Here is a 15,066-nt window from a genome sequence, read left to right as displayed (position 1 = left end):
CGGAGTCCTTACCGTCTGAGTGACCAAGCAGTTTCATAACAATTATGTTAAAGTTATAAACTCAATTACTTGTAGAGAAATGGCTTTACGAGACTGTTTTCTTCTAGAACAAGGGGTTTTCTCCATCTGACTAAGTCTAAGGTGTCCTTGAGGAAGCTTCAGTTTGCCTCACACGGGGTTCATATTTCTTCTCCATCTTTCCCTCACAAAGTCACCTTCTGTGATGCTGGAAAGGGCGCGTCCCCCCTGTATCTCCTGCCCAGCGCGCCCCCCACGCCCAGTCTCCCCGCGGGGCCCTGAAACCTGCTGCTTTTCTGCCTCTGTGTCTGTGGCACCAGCTCCTGGTGCTGGAAATGTCCCAGGGGGCTGATCCCAGTGACCGGAAGCAGGGCGCAGGGGGACCCTTCCTCTTCCCGCCTCGGGCGCCCCTGGGATGCCCCTCCCTGCAGATGGAGCAGGCACAGCTGGGAGGTGGTGCTGGCCCCTGCCCGCTCCCCAGGAAGGAAGCCGAGGAGAGTGGTCCTGGGGGGCCCGGGGCTGGGAGACGGGCCCCGAGGGGGATGCGGGGCCGCCCCGTGTGCACACAAGCTGGCATCTGGGCTCTTCCCGCAGGAGGCAGGGCCAGGAGGCCAATGTGGCCATCTGGTGCCCCCTGCCTTGTACAGAAAGGGAACCAGGGCAGAGAGGCCACGTCCAGCAGTGTGCCTACGGCCGGGCCACGGGGGGCTGCTCCAGGGGCCGCCCCCATCACGGCCGGAGGGCACTGCAGTGGGAGATCGTGGGGAGGCGTGGGCGGGGGGGCGGGGAGCTGACCACCATGAAGGGCAGGGCCATGCACACGCGAGTGCCAGTGTGTGCACGTGCGTGTGTGTGTGAGGCCGGCGAGGCACAGGGCGGTGTGAGGCGGCCTCCCTGAGAGGGGCCCCGGGGCGGCTCTGCCCCTGCTGATCCATCACGGCCGGGCCGCCGCCGCCGCCGCCGCCCATCGCAGGAGGAGGGTGCAGGCAGGCAGATGGGCACCCTCCACGGCCACCGCACTTTACTGGGGTCAGACACACACCGTCGTCCTCATCCACGGGCTCGCGCACCCACGGCTCCCTGCCACACGGGGACCCCGACACACGCGTGGGGCACACATCTGACCCCCAGAAGTGGATCAGGAGCCATCACAGCGGACTCACACTCGGTGTGCAGGGTCAGCCAGCCCCACGGCGCCTCCAGCTTCGGCCAAGCCAGAGGCGCCTCCAGGCTGAACGTCCACGGCCCCTCCCTGAGGACCAAGGCCAGCTCCGGTCCTGACACGGTCCCGACATGGACGTGGCTCCCACTTCCTGCTTCAGGGCCAGGATGCGGCGTGGCCTTCTGGCCCAGGAAGAAGGCGGTGGGCAGGGCTTCCGGGGGGAGCTGGGCGCAAGGGTCGGCACTGAAGCCCAGCTCAGGCCCGGGGGAGACCCTCACACCTCCGTCCAGAGGGCCTGGGTTCTGCAGGAGGGGCTCAGGACAGGGCCTCCACCGTCCACTCGGGGGCGGCTCCGAGGGTCTTCCCGGCTGGGGTGGGGCGGAGGGCCCCCTGGGCCCCTGCCCAAGCCAGCATCTCATCTCTCCGGCAACAGCATGAAGAAGGCAGCCTTCAGGAAGCGACCAAAGCTGCAGAGCGCGGCCACCAGCCAGTGGGAGCGGAGGCCCGGGTCGGTGCTGACCACACACTTGAGCACGTCTGTCTGAGAGGGGAGAGGGCACAGTCAGAGCGCGGAGCGGGGTGCGCAGGCCCGCCCCGCCTGAGGCGGCCGCGCCGCTTGAGGAGGTGCCTGCGGTCCAGCTGGACGAAGGCCCAAGGTCGGACATGAAGAGGCAGGATGCTCCCGAGCAGGACACACCCCTGTCCCCCTGCAGACGCCGTGGGGGTGACCCCACAACAGGAGCCCAGCGGGCAGCCACTCCTGACTTCCCTGTTTCTCTCTAGTCCTGCTAAGGAGCGCAGCCCCGGAGCCTGACCTCTGGCCACCCTGTCAGTCAGCGTCCTGGCTGCCCTGGCGCCCAGCCCCGCCAGGCCCGAGGACAGGACGGGCAGGGGACAGAGCTGCCCGTGTTCTGCCTGCCGTGAGTCAGGCAGTCAGACCCTCCCTGCCCCTGCCTCCCCCGCCTCCACTGTGGCTCCCCGCGGCCGGTGGGCTGCACACAGTTCTGCCACCACCCACTGTACAAAGAAGGCACCGCTCCCAGCAGCCCCAGGCCGGGCCAGCACTGGGCAGGTGATGGGGGATCCAGAGACAGAGTGGGGATGTGGCTCTGACCCCGCCATGGGCTGGCAGCAGGCTTAGCTCTGGGGGGTGGGCACGCCCCGGGAGCACCGGGGACAGGTCAGCCTTGGGCTGCAGCTCCAGCCGCGACCCCCTCCCCTCCAGCCCGTACTCCCGCCATGGGAGCCCAGGCGCTCAGCCGGCCCCTGCCCGGCCCCTCGCGCGCCCTCACCCATCCGCCACGCCTCCTCAGCCAGGTTGCCAGCGTCTTCCGCACAAACTCCCCGAGACAGTCGACGAGGGCGTGCACCAGGGCGGGCTGGGCCTGCCGCACACAGTCCACGGCCAGCCCCGCAGCCACCGAATACAGGGACACGACTTTGCCCCACGTGATGCCTGCAGGGACAGAGAGGGATGCGGGTCACCAAAGGCCACCAAGACCCCGCTTAAGGCCAGGCCACAGGGTCACGTGAAGGCCTGAGCCTCCCAGAGCCACGCGCCCGCCACCCCGAAAGGGACTGCGGCCAGCACCCAGGGCTAGCCTTGACCACCAGCTCCCAGTCAAACAGGGAGCTCGACCAGCTGGTTGCCGTGCAAGTCCCGGCCATCACTGCTCAGGTCAGCTCTGCCAGCCCCATGGGCCATTCTTGGATGTCCTAAGCTTCTGCTGCACACCTGGGCCAGAGCCTGGGAGGGCCCAGCCCACCTCTGCTGGAGAAAGCGACGGAGCAGAAAAGCAGTTTGGCAACGAGGGACCTGAGTGGGTCCCGGGGGCTCAGGGACCGGGCACTGGGAGCACTGGACAGCGCGCTGCTCCCCGCTGCACCTGCTGCAGCCTGGCTGCCCCTGAACAGAGCGGGGCGCTCTCTGCAGAAGCGAGCTGAGGCCCAGGAGGGAGGGCCGTCCCCAGGCACCAAGCTGCTAAGGGCAGATGGAGCCTCCTTGGGAGAAGGACAGATCTGTGACAACCTGGGGACGAACGCCTGTCGGTCATAAAAAGCTCCTTAACACATAAGAGATTCTGTACATCGATGAAAAAAAAAGAACAGATCCCCTGGAGACGGGAATGGCTACCCACTCCAGTATTCTTGTCTGAGAGATCCAAACAGAGGAGGCTGGCAGTCTACAGTCCATGGAGTCCCAAAGAGTCAGACACGACTGAGCAACTAATATTTTCACTTTCAACACTTTCTAAAGAAACAGGAGGACAAATTATGAATAGCTAATTCACAAAATAAAAAATACTAATAATGCACTAAACATAGTCAATAAAGCAGAAGTAGATATTTTTCTGAAACTCTCTTGCTTTTTCAATGATCCAATGGATGTTGGCAATTTGATCTCTGGTTCCTCTGCCTTTTCTAAAACCAGCTTGAACATCTGGAAGTTCACGGTTCACGTATTGCTAAAGCCTGGCTTGGAGAATTTTGAGCATTACTTTGCTAGCGTGTGAGATGAGTGCAACTGTGTGGTAGTTTGAACATTCTTTGGCATTGCCTTTCTTTGGGATTGGAATGAAAACTGACCTTTTCCAGTCCTGTGGCCACTGAGAAATGTGTATGCAGGTCAAGAAGCAACAGTTAGAACTGTACATGGAACAACAGACTGGTTCCAAATTGGGAAAGGAGTATGTCAAGGTTGTGTATTACCAGCCTGCTTACTTAACTTATAGGCAGAGTACATCTTGTGAAATGCCGTGCTGGATGAAGAACAAGCTGGAATCAAGATTGCCGGGAGAAATCTCAATAACCCCAGATATGCAGATGACACCATCCTTATGGCAGAAAGCAAAGAACTGAAGAGCCTCTTGATGAAAGTGAAAGAGGAGAGTGAAAAAGTTGGCTTAAAACTCAGCATTCAGAAAACTAAGATCATGGCATCTGGTCCCATCACTTCATGGCAAATAGATGGGGAAACAATGGAAACAGTGAGAAACTATTTTCTTGGGCTCCAAAATCACTGAAGATGGTGACTGCAGCCATTAAATTAAAAGACACTTGCTCCTTGGAAGAAAAGCTATGACCAACTTAGCATATTAAAAACCAGAGAAGTTACTTTGCCAACAAAGGTACATTTGGTCAAAGTTATGGTTTTTCCAGTGGTCATGTATGGATGTGAGAGTTGGACTATAAAAAAAGCTGAGCGCCAAAGAAGTGATGCTTTTGAACTGTGGTGTTGGAGAAGACTCTTGAGAGTCCCTTGGACTGCAAGGAGAGCCAAAGAGTCCATCCTAAAGGAGATCAGTCCTGAAAATTCATTGGAAGGACTGATGCTGAAGCTGAAGCCTCCAACAGTAGGTTTGGCTACCTGATGCAAAGAGCTGACTGGTTGGAAAAGACTCTGATGCTGGGAAAGACTAAAGGCAGAAGGGGACAAGAGAGGATGAGACGGCTGGATGGCATCACCGACTTAATGGACATGAGTTTGAGCAAGCTCCGGGAGTTGGTGATGGACAGGGAGGCCTGGCATGCTGCAGTCCATGGGGTTGCAAAGAGTTGGACACAACTGAGTGACTGAAACTGAACTGAATACACTAGACATGTGAGAAATGCTAACCCTCACTGATAAGTCAAAAAAGCGTAAATTAAAACACGATGTAAAGGATAGTCTATCAGGCTGAAAATTCAAAGTGGCAATGTACGGATCCAGGTAACCCTGCAGCCTGGTACCTGTGACGGGAAAGACCTAAGAGGGCACTGGCGTCACCTGTGAGAGGACAGCCCCTGGGGGCCTGGGCCTGGTCTGGCAGGAACAGCACAGGTGGGGAAAGCAGGCCCCAGACCCGTTGTTCCCAGGGACGGTCGGTCACAGGAGCACAAATCAACGCAAAGGAACACTTGAGCAGCCACCAGAAGGCGGAGATGACAAGACAGCGAGACAGTGAGTGGAAGAGCAAGAGGTGGGCCACCTGCACATCAGAAGGTCGTCTGGCCTCCAGAGGCAGGAGCTCTGATGGGGCTGGGACCACGCCTGCCGAAACAACATGTCCGTGAGGGACGCAGACTCAGGTGTGAGTCCATTCCCAGGCAGGGCCGTAGAGACAGGAGGAAGAGCAGGGGGCCCCAGGGCTGGCAGTGACAGCTTAGCAGGCCTGCGCGGTGGCTGAGCAACACGGCGGCTGGACCAATACCACCGAATCGCACACTCTAGACGCTTAACCGGGGCTTCCCTCAGGGTTCAGTGACCGAGACGCCGAGCTCCCAGTGCAGGGCCCAGGTGTGATCCCTGGTGGGGGAGCTCAATCACACACACCCCGTGGTGAGGTCAAACAACAAATAAAACAGTTAATCAGATATCAGGTAAATTTCCCCTCAATTAAACGAAAATGTAAAAACCCCATAAAGCAGGCCATTCTGCACCCCAGGCCTGCCTTTTGCTGTGACTCTCACCCCCTGCAAAGTAGATCCACATCTGAAGCCCCCCAGGCCGGCCCCTGGCCCCCAGGGCCGCCTTCCTGCCGCTGGCCTTGGGCCCGTGACCCCAGCCTCAGCGCTGCCCGTGGGGCTCCCCACCCTTCCAAGGGGCACCCAGGCCGCAGAGGCGCCACGTCCTGGGGACAGCGCCATCAGCCCGTGTTCCCCGTTCACCAGCTGCTCACGGCACACCAGCCCTGGTGGGACCCCCGGACTCGGCACCATAGGTGGACACGTGGGCTCCGTGCAACCGCCACATTTTACCTGAAGAGAAAAGCTCTGGTCTGGGAGCTGCCAGCAGGCTGGTCTCCCGCGTGGGTCTTGGCTATGTCCTATTTTCTCTGAGCTCTTAGTGTTATTTTTTATGGAGACACTGTCTCACTACCAGGCTTGTGGTGGTAAAGAACCCACCTGCCATGTGGGAGACCCAGGTTTGATCCCTGGGTCGGGAAGATCCCCTGAAGGAAGGCATGGCAACCCACTCAAGTATTCTTGCCTGAAGAACCCCATGGACAGAAGAGCCTGGCAGGCTGCAGTCCATCGAGTCGCAAAGAGTCGGACACAACTGAGCAACTAAGCAGACAGCAGTCTCACTACCATACTCATCCTTTTGAAGTGTCAGATCCAAAAACTTTAAAAAGACGACCCAGATGGGACTTCCCTGGTGCTCCAATGGTCAAGAATGCACTTCCTGGGCAAAGATAATTTTTTTAAAAATAAAATGCGAGATCCAGTGTTCTTAGTGTGTTGACAATGTTCCACAGCCACCACTGCTGAATTCCAGGCATTTTACTCCAAATCCCTGTCCCCATGAGCATGGTGTCCCTGCCACTCCAGCTCCTGGCAATCTCTCCTCTGCTCGTCTCTGCGGATGACCTGTTCTGGACATTTCACAGGAATCAAATCACACAGTAGGTCCCATTTCGTGTCTGACTCCAGTCATGGAGCAAAACGTTTTCTAGGCTCCTCGAGTCGTCCTGTGCATCACACCGCTTTCCTTGTTACCGCCGAGCAAGGCTCCATCGCGTGAACGGACCGCCCATCAGGAGACGAACCTGAGTTGAGGGTCCGTCTGCTGCTTGGCTGTGAGGCTCTGAAGGCCCAAAGACAAGCCCCGTGTGGACACATGGCTTCCCTTCTCGGGGCGAACCCCAGGGTGTGGAAGTGCGGGGTCAGGTGGGGACGCCGTCAGAGTCACCCAACTGAAGAAGCTGACAGGCGGTCCACCGTGGTGGCCGGTGCCTGGAGGCCTCCTGCGTGCTGGGTTCCAAAGGCCTGCCTCCACCCCCCAGGGGGAGCGAGGTGGAGTCTGGTGGCTGGATGTGCATTTCCCTGGTGACTGATGGAGGTCATCGACTTCTCACAGACATCTCAGAAGAGACAACAATTCAGATCCTTTGCTCATGTTTCAGTGAGGCTGCCTTTTTAGCACAGATTTCTGAGAGTTCTTTATCTCATGTATGTTTTGATTTTTCCATGGTAAAATACTTTCTTCTTGTAATGCAAAGTAAGAAAATGAAAATACTTGCCAACTTCATGTTTTCCCACCGAAGGGAAACTAGAAGACCCTTCCAGCCAAGACGCAGTAGGAGTGTCGTCCCCACCGCAGCATGTGGGGAGCTCGGCCGAGTGGAGGGTGCGACCATGCGGCGGGGCACCCCAAGCCCTACCCTGCAGTCCTCGAGCTGCTCACCTCACCGGCCACAGAGGAGAGGGGCTGGCCCAGGAGGGTGAAGGGGACGCGGGCCAGCCCGGGGGTCAGCGGGCCTGGCCCCGCTGCAGGGGAGAGGCCGCATGGGTTCTGGGATCCAGAGGTTGAGAAACTGCCTGCAGCGCACACAGCGATGAGGGGCTGGCAGGCGTGGGGGCTGCCACAAGGAGGGGGCGGAGTCCGGCCCGGGGCTGGGGCTGGGGCTGGGGCGCGGGGCGAGGGGCGGAGGGCAGCAGGGGAGCTTGAGCCCGGGGGGCACAGCCCCTGCAGTTTCAGATTGAGCTCCACAAGCCACCGTGCCCGCGTGCCCTGCGCTCCGTCCCCAGGGCACACCTCCCTCCCGGCCTCCCAGGCCCTCCTGGAACCCACAACCCTTCTGGGCTCGTCTCTGGTCGCCGGACCTGAACGGGCTGGGCAGGCAGGGCTGGACGCTGCAGCCTACCCCCCACCCTCCCGCCACCGCCCTGGGCCCCAGCCCCCTGCCGCCCGGCCGCATTCCCAGAGATGACCCTTCCTTTTAAAGCCAGCTCTCGGCTCATAAACCAGCTGCCCGCCGACAGTTCAGAGACAGACACAGGCGGCCACCCTCACTATGGTGTCAGGCCGGGCGGCCTGGTGGGGGCGCCCAGCGCAGCAGGCAGCCCCAGGGGCCCGCAGCGCACCTTCCTGCCTGGCCCCTCCCGCTGCCTTCTCCACCAGGCCAGCCTGGAGGCCCCCGAGCGAGCCCCATCTGGGTGAAGGCTGTCAGGCCCTCCAGGGCACCCCGGTCTCTCCACACACCTCGGGGTCCTGCCGGTGGCGAGCGCTGCAGGGAGACCCGCGCTGACCCTGTGGAGGTTGGCCCACAGCCGGTGGCCCCGTGTCCCCCACCTTCAACGCCGGCCTGCCCTCCACGGGTCAGGAGGCCTCCTCAGAGGGGAACACGGGAAGGCAACACGCCGAGGGTGGGGTCGTCAGACAGGGCCTCTGACGGGCCTGCAGCCCCTCTATCCGGCCCCCCGTCTTCAGTGGGTGAGCGGAGGGTCCCCCTCGGGGCGGGACTGTGTTCCGGGCGCCCCTGCCCCGAAGCCCTTCGGTGCTAAGCGCGCCTCGGCTGAGCAGAGGCGGGGTGAGCGCGGGGTCACACCACCGGTCGGCCAAGAGCTCAAGGCCTCCCGGCTGCCTGGGACCCTCCTCTGCAGGAGGCTGTGCCCCCAAAGCCCCAGGGGGAAGGGGGCCCTCCCCACCCTCAATGCTGCCTGGCCGCTCACACCCGTCCTCTAGCCGGGATGCAGCCCCGAGCACTCAGCTGTGGACCCGCATGGACCCCTCCCTGAGGCCAGGACCACCATCAGCCAGGAGCTGGGGGGCAGGCAGGGTCGGCCACGGAGAAGGTGCTCCCCTGGGCGGGGCTCTGCTCCTGGACGCCAGGCAATGCCTGGTGCCTGGCAATGCCTGGCGCCTGGCCGGTACCAGGACCTGGGCCCGAGGCATGTGCACCAAGCAGGGCATCGGGTCACAGGTGGGCCACAGGGAGCCCACAGGCTTCCCGGGAGGGGACGTGGGGATGGGAGGGGCCTGGGGACGAGTCCGGGGGTCTCCCATGAGCCTGGAGGCAGGTGTGCGGACAGGAGCAGGAGCTGCCCTCAGGTGAGGGCATGGGAAGGAGGTGACAGGGACAGATGTCGCCTGCCACCGGGGCCCAGAGGAAAGCTCTGGGAAACCCACAGGGGCTGTGGGCGAGCCAGCTGACCCAGATGAGGCACCCCTCTCCAGAGAGCCTTTTGGCCAGGCAGCCCCACTCCAGAGCGCCCCTCCCGCGGAGGGGGCCGACTGGCCAGGCACCTCTGCCCAGCAGACTCTGGTGCAGCGACCCTGCGACTTTTCAGGTTCCAGGAGCCTGGCAGCACCCACTCTGGCTGCTAGGGAGTGGGCACCACGCTGCGAGAAGCCCAGGCCCCATGTCGGCCAACAGCAGTGCCAGCTGGAGGCCTGACAGACGCCGCCAGTCAGGACTTCCGGCCAGGGTAACCCCAGAACCCCACAAGGGGCCCAAGCCAGCAGCCCCGTGGCCCATCGCCCTCAGACCCAGCGAGGTTCGCTGACAAGCCCACCTGTGCTGCAGCCCCAGCCCCGACGACCCCGAGGCCCCAGGCCCCCAGCACCATGGGTCCGTGGCCTGGACACGAAGCCTCACCTGCAGAGAAGATCTGGGTCGCCACAGCCAGGAAGGCGTCGGTCACCACGGTCTCCGACTGCAGCGAGAGGTTCAGCTGGCGGGCCACGTTGCGGTAGACGCTGGGCCGGATCAGCTCCAGCTCGTCTGCTGCGCGGGCACAGGGGCAGGTCAGAGTGGTCCCACAGGTCAGGGGGCCAGCCTACGGCCGCAGCAGGGGTCCTGACCCTAGCCCGATCCCTGAGCCCCAACCTATCCCGTGTCCACCCGTCTGATACCTCACCCAGGGTCCCCAGATGCCCTGACAAGGCCAGGGACGTGCTGTGGGCACCCCAGACCTGGCTGCGGCCTGCCCTCCGACAAGTCGGCCACGCCCATGCCCCAGGGCAGAGCCGGCTGGGCCGGTGGGGTGGGAATCCCGGGCATGCCTGCTGGGTGACTCACAGCACACAGCGAGCTGCTGCGCTGCCCAGGCGGGCGGCCAACCCCAACGCGGGCAGGGCGGGGGCCAGCGACCCCACACAGGTGGGCAGCTCATGGCTGCCTCAGCGGGGGCGGGGGGGGGGGGGTTGGGCAGCCTCTCCAGGCCCAGCGTCGTTCAGGAAACCAGAGGCCGAGCCACTGCCCGGAGGCGGCAGGCCTGGGCTCCTGGTGCCCGGTGGGGATGCCCGGCGGTGAAGGAACACCCTCGCAGGGCCCCATCTGCGCCGGGTCTGCAGGGACGCACCGGAACCCCTCATGGCCCACGCACTGGGTGTCCCCCAGCCCAGCCGCTTCTCCAGCCAAAGCAAACAGGGAAATGCTTCCCACTGGAGGTCCGGGTGATAAGGGCGCCGCGTAGGCCCTGGGGCCAGCTGCACTCCATCCAATTCAGGAAGATCTGAAGCCAGAGCGGGACTGAGACAGGCTGGTGGAGCCACGGGCGGTGGCATGGAAACGCCCAGGGCAGGCCTGGCCGGCCATTCCCACACACAGGCCCGGGGGGCGACTGGCCCCCAGAGAACAGCTGCGGGGGCGTGCCCCCGCCTCTTCCTTTTTGCTGCTGCTCCCGGAGCTGGGCGTCTGTGCCGGGGAGGGGCTGGGGGTGCTGGGGACAGGGGACGGCTCCAGGCCGTGGCAAGGGGCGGGGGGGCTCACATGGAGCAGCTCACAAGGGCCACAGAAGGGGGTGAGAACACTGGGGGTCCAAGCTACCTCCCTCCAGGGCCCCCTTGGCCATCTGGCAGATGCTGAGCCCAGGGACTGGCCATGAAAGCAGCTGGGGCGGGGGGGGGGGAGGGAGGGCCAGCGTGGCCCACTTGGCTGGACTCTGCTCCCCCAGGCCAGGCCGGAAGCATCCCAGGCCCCCTGGATCCAAGGTCACAGTTTGGAAGGGACAGTGATTAGCGGAGCCTGCAGCAGGGCTTTCCAGACAAGTTCAAACAACAGGGACCCTGGCCCCGAGGCCCTGCTCCAGCCAAGGCTGTGGAGCTGGGAGCGAGCAGGCCCGCAGGGCAGGGCAGGACAGAGGAAGGACTTCCTCCCGGCCACTCCAGGGGCCTCTCAGCAGCCCAAGATACCAAATTCTCCAGGGCCCTCTGGAACGTTCAGCCCAGGCTTGTCCCTACAGCCCAGCTGGAAGAAACAGTTTGGGCCCTGGCCTCAGGGGGGCACAGGCACTCTGGACCGTTGGCTGAAACCTCAAACCCCACATGCTCCCCTCCCCCAAGACCCAGGCGGGACACCAGCCTCCTGCAGCCCTCAGCAATGCCCCCACGCCAATTCTTCTGGGCAGACCTTGTCTACACAGCCCTGCCCCCAGGGTCCACAGAACACAAGGGCCAGCAGACACGAGTGTCAGCCTGAGAAGAGGCAGGCATCCCCTTCCACGGGGTGCTCCCTCCAACCCGGGGTCCTGGGCCAGTCTCTGAACCCACTCTGGAGAGCCACCCAGTCAGGGTCAGGGTGCCATCTGTGCCCCCACGCCCCCCTGAGTGCACACTCCCCGCGTGGAACGTCACGCCAGGCGGTGTAGAACTGGGCAACCTCAGTCTCCATGGCGAGATGGCTGACGAGTCAGCTGAGAGGGTCCCCTCCCTCTCTGCGGTCCTTGGAGAAGACGGAAAGAGTTAAGCCCGATCACCCCAGAATCAAGTACTGCCCTCCATGTCTACACAGCAGGCCATGCAGTCGGGGTTTGCGGCTGCCCGGCCTCACACGGTTTCTGCTCTCCTGGGCACTAATTTCCACAGGAGCCCAAGGAGGCTTCCAAACCCAGAGAAAAGAGCAGCCCACGCAGGACTGCAGCCAGTAACTGTGAGGACCTATTTTCCAAAACAAACATCAGGACACGTGGTCCGACAAAGGATTTTTGTGCCCAGCTGAGTACAAGGGTCACTCTGGAAATTTAGCCATGAAAATATCATTCCTCCCGGAGTTTTCTATTCTTTATGACCAGGATGTGTGCAATCTGGGCTCAGCAGGCAGACTGGGGAGGTCTGGCGGGTGAACAGGCCAGCTGAAGAGCGAGCTAGGAGAGGGGGGTGCTGGAAGAAACCCCCGCCCGCCTTGCGCGATAGATCCCTCAGGGCACCGGGACCAGCCCCGTCCCTGCCCGGGAGGAGAGACAGAGGCCGGCCAGTGCAAGGACAGCTGTACCCGAGGCGCTGCGCGTCCGCCGGACTAGCTGGAAGGGGCAGCCTGGGGACCCCGCCGGCCGGCCGGCGGAGGCCGCACTCACCCAGGCGCAGCAGCACGGCGCACACCTCAGCCAGGCGGCCGCCGGGGACCGGCGCGGCGCGCTCGGGCGCGCTCCAGGAAAGGCCAGCGCGCAGCAGCCGCGCGTGCACGAACTCACGACCGAGCGCCTTGGCCTGGGCCACCAGCTCCTTGTCTGTGGGCGAGCGGTCAAAGGCATCCATGATCTCGGCGGCGAAGACCGAGGAGCGCCGCAGCACCTCCATGGCGGGGACGCGGGCGGGGGGCGCCGCACCTGCGGGCAGACGGCGCTCAGACGGGCCCGCCCTGTCGCGCCGGCCGGGCTGCGAAGGGGAAGGCCGGCCGCGCGGAGGGCGGGCAGCGGGGCGCGGGGAAGGGGCGCGGCGCTCTCCGGGGCTCGTGGCCGAGCGCCGGGCCGGGGCGCACCGGGAGGCCGGGCGGGGCTGGGCTCCAGGGCAGGGCTCCGGCCGGCTGCGGGTGAGCGCTGCGGTTCGTGCTCCAGATCTTTAAAAGCGCGGAGTCACATTCTTTCAGATGCCAAGCTCAACCACAAGGATCCTCGCGGCCGCCGAGGATAGGAGGGACAGCGGCGAAATGGCGATTTGATCCGGGGCCGCCGCACCCGCGCGCGAAGACTAGTGCGCGGGCGACGGAGGCGTGGGCACGGCCCGACCTGAGCCTTGCCGGCGGCCGCCGGGACCCCGGCCCGGCCCCGCGTCCTGGGCCGCCCGCCTCCGCGCCTCGCGATCCTCGGTGCCTGTCCCCGGCCTCGCCGTCCCCATGGCTCCGCCCGCCTGCTCACCTCTCCCGCCGCATGTCTCGGGCGCGGGGGCCGGGGACGACTGCTGGCTTCAGGACCTGCGGGCCGCCGCCCCCGCCGCCCCCGCCGCTCGGGATCCTTCCATTCAAACCCGCGAGGCCGCGCGCCCCGCCCCGGTGCCCGCCCAGTCTACGCCGAGCCGGCTGGAGCGCCGAGTGCGCGGGGCCTCGGGCCCTCCCGGGGCTCTGGCGGCGTCGTCGGGGGGCGAGGGGAGCTCGGGCAGAGACGCGCGACTCTCCGCCGGCGAGAGGCGAGGCTTGGGGCTTTGCCTTCTAAGGGAAAGGCAACCCCGGGGCGGAGCCGAGGCCGGAGCTTCCCCGCCGCCTCCTCACTTAAGGAGGACCGAGCTAGTTCCTAGGGCGCGCTCTGGGAGGGCCTGGGGGCTGCAGCTGTCCCCGCCTGGCCCGGTGAACAGAGCCTACTGCGGGCCCCAGCCGCGTGGGCTCACACCCGGCTTCGATAGCTTATTGATTCCTAGAGGTTCTTTATATATTCTGGGTGCTGTGTCCCTGGTCTTACACATGGCTGGACATTGTATCGATAGATGGATATTTGTGTGTGCTTTGTATTGAAGTTATTGCCATTATCTTCTGCCATCTTTGCTGTTGTGTATGTTGAACAGTTTTCTCCATGACGTCCAATGTATCACTTTTCTCACCTTCAGTGATTTTTCATTAGGACATTCTCCCCTGTTTTAGAAGCTCAATTGTTTTATCATTCACATTTATTTCTGTGATGGATTGCAGGTTAATTCTTGTGAATATTATGGTAGGGGTCAGAGCTCGTCTTTTCCATATGGATGTCCAGTGGACCATCATTGTTTATTGCAAAGACCATCTTCTTCCCACTGAACTGGAGAACAGTCCCATTATAAACCAAGTGACTGTATATGTGAGGGTCTGTTCTGGGTGCTTTTCTGTCCCACTGTTCCATTTCTCTCTTTTTTGGCATGTGGGTTCTTAGTTCCCAGGTCAGGGATCGAACCCACGCTGTGGAAGAGTGGTTCTAACCAGTGGACAGCCAGGGACATCCCTGTTTCTCTATCTTAAGTCAGCATCCCACAGTTCAAACAACAGGATGCACCCACTTGCCTGAATTCACGTGTATACAACACTGCACCTAGTAACTGTGAACGCATGTTCTTTCCATGTGCACATCGGATGTTAAACAAAATAGATCATGTCCTGGGCCATGAAGTCTCAACAAATTTCAAAGGACTGAAATTATACAAGTGTGTCCTCTCTGAAATAAATTAAAACTCAAAAACAGGAAAACTACCAGAAAGCCTCCAAGGACTTGGAATTGAATGTCACACTTGTAAATCATCAATGAGCCAAATAGTAAATCACAGGAGAAGTTGTAGAATAATTTGAAATGGACAGTAGTGAAAATATGGCACATTAAATGCTGCGAAAGGCAGATAAAGCAGTCCTTTGAGGAAAATTTATAGCTTTAGAAAAAAGCTTGAAAATTAATGCTCTAAGCTGCAACTCAAGAAGCTAGAAAAAGAACAGCAAATTAAACCCAAAGTGAGAGGAAATAAAAATAAAAGCAGAAATTGGTAGGGAAAAAAGCAAAACTCGGGGAAAATCAACCAAGCCAAAAGTTGGTGCTTTGAAAAGAATGCAATGGATAAACCCCTGGAAATAATGGATAAAAAAAAAGGAAACACAAATTCCGATGTCAGGAATGAAAAAGAGGACATAACCACAGATATAACAAACATTAAAAAGGTAAGAGATTTCTCCACTGGTTAAAACTCTGTGCTCCCAAAGCGAGGTGCCTCAGTTCAATCACTGGTCAGGAAACTAGATCCCACATGCTGCAACTAAGAGTTCCGATGCCGCAACCAAGACCCGGCACAGCTAAATCATTTTTCAAAGGTAATGAGAGGATAGTGTGAGCAACTTTATGAAATTCATTTGAAATGTAAATAGTTTACCAAAACTGACACTAGAATCAATAGAAAATTCTGGATAGTCCTATAACAAATAAATTTAATTCAAAATTTAAAACTTGGCACAAAGAAA

At 61.0% G+C, this 15,066-nt stretch overlaps 1 protein-coding gene across 5 annotated transcripts; it reads right to left on the bottom strand.

Moving 5' to 3' along the window:
• Positions 1-1,024: 1,024 nt before the first annotated feature.
• BOK (BCL2 family apoptosis regulator BOK) lies at positions 1,025-13,362 on the bottom strand. Of its 5 annotated transcripts, none has more exons than XM_070463727.1 (5): positions 13,019-13,362; positions 12,239-12,490; positions 9,541-9,669; positions 2,473-2,636; positions 1,025-1,717 (listed from the first exon to the last, which is right to left on the bottom strand). In XM_070463727.1, the coding sequence occupies exons 2-5, from the start codon at positions 12,459-12,461 to the stop codon at positions 1,631-1,633; spliced, it is 603 nt and encodes a 200-aa protein (XP_070319828.1). In that variant the 5' UTR covers positions 12,462-12,490; positions 13,019-13,362; the 3' UTR covers positions 1,025-1,630. The 5 variants fall into 5 exon arrangements, with proteins under 5 accessions (XP_070319828.1, XP_070319826.1, XP_070319824.1 ...); XM_070463725.1 differs by having other exon boundaries at positions 1,025-1,721; positions 9,541-9,666; positions 13,019-13,350; XM_070463723.1 differs by having other exon boundaries at positions 1,025-1,721; positions 13,019-13,345.
• Positions 13,363-15,066: the final 1,704 nt, after the last annotated feature.

This window comes from Odocoileus virginianus, unplaced genomic scaffold, assembly GCF_023699985.2.
Source record: "Odocoileus virginianus isolate 20LAN1187 ecotype Illinois unplaced genomic scaffold, Ovbor_1.2 Unplaced_Contig_5, whole genome shotgun sequence".
NCBI classification, from domain to species: Eukaryota; Metazoa; Chordata; class Mammalia; order Artiodactyla; family Cervidae; genus Odocoileus; species Odocoileus virginianus.
Note: the sequence above shows the minus strand (reverse complement) of the source record. Positions and strands in the feature narration are given on the sequence as shown.